The sequence below is a fragment of the Triticum urartu genome, chromosome 5A (assembly GCF_056163025.1).
Source record: "Triticum urartu cultivar PI428250 chromosome 5A, HENAU_Tu73, whole genome shotgun sequence".
In the NCBI taxonomy this organism is placed as follows: domain Eukaryota; kingdom Viridiplantae; phylum Streptophyta; class Magnoliopsida; order Poales; family Poaceae; genus Triticum; species Triticum urartu.
In genome coordinates, this window is record NC_141877.1 from 348,403,329 (window position 1) to 348,409,172 (window position 5,844).

The 5,844-nt window shown below is 54.2% G+C and overlaps 2 protein-coding genes across 2 annotated transcripts; both read left to right on the top strand.

The window, feature by feature from the left end:
* Window positions 1-1,485: 1,485 nt before the first annotated feature.
* On the top strand, window positions 1,486-1,893 carry LOC147971348 (uncharacterized). Its single transcript, XM_087523930.1, has one exon. The coding sequence runs from the start codon at window positions 1,486-1,488 to the stop codon at window positions 1,891-1,893; it is 408 nt and encodes a 135-aa protein (XP_087380056.1).
* Window positions 1,894-2,001: 108 nt separating this feature from the next.
* LOC147971349 (uncharacterized) lies at window positions 2,002-5,201 on the top strand. The gene is made up of 2 exons (XM_087523931.1): window positions 2,002-2,469; window positions 5,103-5,201. Exons 1-2 carry the CDS (start codon window positions 2,002-2,004, stop codon window positions 5,199-5,201), a joined length of 567 nt encoding a protein of 188 aa, XP_087380057.1.
* The last annotated feature ends 643 nt before the right edge of the window (window positions 5,202-5,844 follow it).

Consider the following 5,844-nt stretch of genomic DNA (forward strand, 5'->3'; position numbering starts at 1 on the left):
AGACGGCGCCAAGCTGGCCGAGTCGCTGGTCGTAGCCGAGGAGCGGCGCCAGCTCGACCGGATCGTCGCCTTGGCCCAAGAAGCGTCGGCCGCCCCAGTCTCGGCCGAGGACCCGGCCGACGAGGCCTCATTCAAGCCCTCCAAGGAGACCAAGAAAGTGAAGCTGAGCCCGGAGGACCCCAGCTGCAGCAAGTACGTTGTCATGGGCACCCACCTCGACAGCAAATAGGAAGGCGAGCTCATCGACTTCCTCCGTGAGAATCATGATATTTTCGCATGGACCCCAAAGGACATGTCGGGTATCCCGGGGAAGTACGTCGAGCACAAACTCCACGTCTGCAAGGACGCTAAGCCCATCCGTCAACCCCTGCGACGTTTTTCCGAAGAGAAGAGAGGGAACCGCTATTGCTCTATATCGCTGCACCCTCGCGGTCGGTCAGCACGGTGATGGTGGTCGAGCAACCAGAGAAGGACAAGGTCCAAGTCGTCCAGCGTCCCGTCTACTACCTGAGCAAGGTGCTCTCCGCCTCGAAGCAGAACTACTCGCACTACCAGAAGATGTGTTACGACATGTACTTCACCGCCAAGAAACTGAAGCAGTACTTCCAAGAGCACGTCGTTACCGTGGTCAGTACGGCCCCTCTCGGTGAAATCATCGGGTGTTGGGATGCCTCTGGCCGGGCCGGCCACACCATACTGTACGAGCCCCACACTACAATAAAGTCCCAAGCTTTGGCCGACTTCCTCGTCGACGGGTCCAAGACCCATTACCTGCTGCCGCCACCGGATTCGACGCACTGGCACATGCACTTCGACGGCTCGAAGATGTGACTCGGACTAGGGGCCGGCATCGTGTTGTCCTCTCCCAAGGGAGACCGGCTCAAGTATACACTGCAGATCCACTCCGCCGCCTCGAACGTCGCCGAATACGAAGCCCTTGTGCACGGCCTCCGGCTTGCCAAGGAACTCAGCATCCGGCGCATCCTATGCTATGGCGACTCGGATCTGGTGGTGCAGTAGTGCTCCGGTGAGTGGGATGCCCACGACTCCAACATGGCAAGCCACCATTTCCTCGTCCAGAAGCTGTCTGAATTCTTCGCGGGCTATGAGTTCCTCCACGTCCCGCGCGCGGAGAATGAGGCGGCCGACACGCTCGCCAAGATCGCCTCATCTCAGCAGTCAATTATGTTCGGCATCTCCCTCGAGCATCTACACAAGCCGTCCATCAAGCCGTCTCCGGACTCCGAGTCTATCCACGTCCTAGCCGACCCGGCCGTGCCTCAACCCGGCCCAGGGGCTGCTCCACCCGACCTGACCGCGCCTCAACCCGGCCAGGGGACTGCTCCACCCGGCCCCGGGGACTGCTCCACCCAACCCGGCCATGCCTCAACCCGGCCCGGGGACTGTTGAACCCAGCTCGGGGACTCCCGAACCTGACTCGGGGGTTGCCGCCCCAGAACCCGAAATAGTGGCCTCTTCGCCATGATGACGGCACCATCCTGGGCCCTGCCCACCTCGGAGTTCCTGGAGAACGGGGTCCGCCCCATGGATGAGACCGAAGCTCGACAAGTGCAGCGTCGAGTGTCCTCCTACATCATCATCAACAACGAGCTTGCCAAGCGCAGCTCCTCTGGCGTATTCCAACGCTGCGTCGAGCAAGACAAGGGCATTGAGATCCTCCTCGACATACACCAGGGCGAGTGCGGGCACCACGCTGCCTCATGGTCCCTGGTGGCCAAGGCTTTCTGCCATGGTTTATACTGGCCCACGGCCCTCAAAGACACAGAGTCACTCGTCCTAAAGAGTGAGGGATGCCAGCACTTCAGCAAGCGCAGCCACCATCCGGTGTCGGCACTCCGGACCACCCCGATCGCCTGGCCCATCGCGGTCTAGGGACTCAACATGGTGGGGCCCTTCAAGACCACTCGAGGCGGCATGACGCATTTGCTTGTGGCGGTGGACAAGTTCACCAAATGGATCGACGCAAGGCCAATCAAGAAGATGGACGGGCCAACGGCTGTTCGATTCGTCAACGACATCGCGGTGCGCTACGGCATGACAAACAACATCATCACAGACAACGGCACCAACTTCGCCAAGGGCGCGCTCGTGCAGTACTGCTCCGTCTCCAGCATCCACCTCGACCTGGCTTCTGTTCCACACCCGCAGTCCAACGGCCAGGTCGAGTGGGCCAACGGACTCATCCTATCTGGCATCAAGCCGCGACTCGTCGAGCTGCTCATCCGTTCGCCCGACAGCTGGCTCGACGAGTTGATGGCCGTCCTCTGGAGTCTCCGCACCACGCCAAACTGGTCGACCGGGTTCACCCCGTTCTTCCTCGTCTACAGAGCAGAAGCCATCATCCCGACCAACGTCAAGTTCGACTTGCCGCGCGTCACGATATACACAGAAGCCGAGGCAAAGGAAGCCCACGAAGACAGCCTCGACCTGCTCGAAGAAGCACGTCTTGTAACACCCACGATGCAGCTATATCTCCCACGTGTCAGAGCATGACTTAGAGGCATAACCGCATTGTAGGCATGTCGCAAGAGGGGTAATCTTTACACATCCCATGTACTGAATAAGAAAGAGGTACAGAGTTGGCTTACAATCGCTACTTCACACAATACATAAATATAGCATTACATCAACCAGATACAATCAAGGTCCGACTACGGAACCAAAATAAAAGAAGACTACCCCTAATGCAAAAGATCGCCGATCGCCCCGACTGGGCTCCGCTACTGATCAACTAGAAATGAAACAACACAACGGACACGATCTTCATCGAGCTCCTCCTTGAGCTCGGTTGCGTCACCTGCACGGTATCATCGGCACCTGCAACTGGTTTTGGAAGTAATCTGTGAGTCACGGGGACTCAGCAATCTCACACCCTCGCGATCAAGACTATTTAAGCTTATGGGTAGGTAAAAGATATGAGCTGGAGCTGCAGCAAGCACTAGCATATATGGTGGCTAACTTACGCAAATGAGAGCGAGAAGAGAAGCAAAGCACGGTCGTGAACTAGAAGTGATCAAGAAGTGATCCTGAAGCTACTTACGTTCAAGCATAACTCCAACACCGTGTTCACTTCCCAAACCCCGCCGAGAAGAGACCATCACGGCTACACACACGGGTGAAGCATTTTAATTAAGTTAAGTGTCATGTTCTCTACAACCGGACATTAACAAATTTCCATCTGCCCATAACCGCGGGCACAGCTTTCGAAAGTTCAAAACCCTGCAGGGGTGTCCCAACTTAGCCCATCACAATCTCTCACGGTCAACGAAGGATATTCCTTCTCACAGGAAGACCCGATCAGACTCGGAATCCCGGTTACAAGACATTTCGACAATGCTAAAACAAGACCAGCAAAGCCGCCCGGATGTGCCGACAAATCCCGATAGGAGCTGCACATATCTCGTTCTCAAGGCACACCGGATGAGCAAGACGTTGGGTTGGCATAGACCCTGGTTGCCCAGGGGGCGCCGGACATCGCTCAGGTTGGACCAACACTTCAAGAAGCACTGGCCCGGGTGGGTTAAAATAAAGAAGACCCTCGGGCTCCGGAAACCCAAGGGAAAAAGGCTAGGTTGTTGGTGCAAATGTAAACCCAAGGTTGGGCCTTGCTGGAGGAGTTTTATTCAAGGCGAACTGTCAAGGGGTTCCCATTATAACCCAACTGCGTAAGGAACGCAAAATCAAGGAACATAACACCGGTTGACGGAAACTAGGGTGGCAAGAGTGGAACAAAACACCAGGCATAAGGCCGAGGCTTCCACCCTTTACCAAGTATATAGATGCATTAATTAAATAAGAGATATTGTGATATCCCAACATATCCATGTTCCAACATGGAACAAACTCCAATCTTCACCTGCAACTAACAACGCTATAAGAGGGCTGAGCAAAGCGGTAACATAGCCAAACAACGGTTTGCTAGGTCAAGGTGGGTTAGAGACTTGACATGGAAATATGGGAGGCATGATATAGCAAGTGGTAGTTATCGCGGCACAGCAAAAGAGCGAGCAACTAGCAAGCAAAGATAGAAGTGATTTCGAGGGTATGGTCATCTTGCCTGAGATCCCGCAAGGAAGAAGAACGAGTCCATGAAGAAGACAAACGGATGAAGTCGGAGGAATCCTCACAAACGCGACGTTATCGGAACTAACCCAAAGAAGCAACATCGGAAAGAAGCAAACAGCATGGTAAACAACCATCACATAAACATGGCATGATGCGCAAACAATTATGATGCATGTCCGGTTTAAAGAGGCATGGCATGGCAAAGTGCACAAACAACCCTACAAATTAAGTGGAGCTCAATATGCAACTCCGTTGCATATTGATGAAACACCACGACAATTATTTAGTTCTCTCTCGTTTATGTACTCAACAATATTAAATGTTGATAAACATGGCAAGAGGTGAAGCATAACAGAACTACCTATCTAGGCAAGTTAAAATGAGGCCTGAAACATCAAACAACGACTCCGGTAAATCCCCACATGCAAAATTTAGAGTTGGTACTGTTCTGCCCTAAACATAATTTTAGAGTTGTTAAACATGCTAGATGAGTGCACCATGTTAAACTAGGCATTTTCTACCCCATTTACATATAAAGTTTATTAAATTTGGAGCTACGGTTATTTATTTATGAAATAAATCATTTTAACATGGCATTTATTCAAAATTAAACAAAAAACAAGTTTAAACATTTTAAACATGGATGAAAGAGGCATAATGTGAAACTAGATAAAAAAAACTAAGCATTTTACATATATAAAGTTTTTACATGTGATGCACGGTTGTTGAGTTATTAAATGCATGAAGTGCAAGGGTTTTTTTGTAAAACAGGCAGTCTCTGGTTAAATGGCAAAATTCGCAGCGCATGGAAAAAAATACATCGGCCAAATCTGACTAGGCCAAGTGTACAGGAGAGGGCTGGAGGGGCTGCTCACCCATGGGCCAAGGCCCGGTTGGTGGAGGAGTAGGCCGGGGCGGACTGGTCCGCGCGGGGACGTGGCTGACGACGCGAGACGAGCGGAAGGAGAGAAGCGGTCATTGCGGCTGTGCGACTGCAGCCTCCTCCTCTCGAACAGAGGCAGGAGCGGGACTTGGCGGCGTCAGGCGACGGGGATCTGGTCGAGGACGGCGTCGGCGGGGGCCGGCCGGAACAGGACTGGGACGACGGGATCTGACGGAGGGTCGGATCTGGAGCAAACGGTGGCAGCTTCAGGCGCTGGTGCGGGGAGAGCTCAGCGAGGCCATGGCGCGGGGGTGCTCCTGTCGGTAGAGTAAGGGAGAACAGAGAGAGATGAGAGAGGGGAAACGCAGGGAGGAAACAGAAGAAAGAGGTGGCATGACGGGGCAGCGCGGGGCCTCGCGAGAGAGGCGGCGGCGACAAGGCGAAGTAGAGGCAAGCCGACAGCTTGCATTGGGACGACGGCTCCATGGGGACGGGGACGAGGGCTCCTCCTCGTGGCTTCCAGCTGACAGAAACAGAGAGATATGCAAGGATATGAGAGAGGGAGAAACGGGAGGAGCACGGGAAGGAGAAGAAGGGGGGCGACGCTCATCTGGTTGGCTGCTGGGTGTGCCGGCGACGTGGCTGGCCAGACGGAGGCGGGGACGTGAGGCTCCTGGCGATCACCTGCTCGGGAGAGGATCGAGGAAGCTTTCAAGGTTGGGGATGAGGTCGAGCACGGGAGGCCGGCGCTGGGTTGCTGTGGGAGCTCCTGGACAGGGGCTCGATCGGTGCGAGCAGGGGGCTCAAGTGAGGTAGGAGGAGAAGCAAAGAGCTTGGGCACTTCTCAGTTGGGAGGATTTGGATCAGGGAGGATC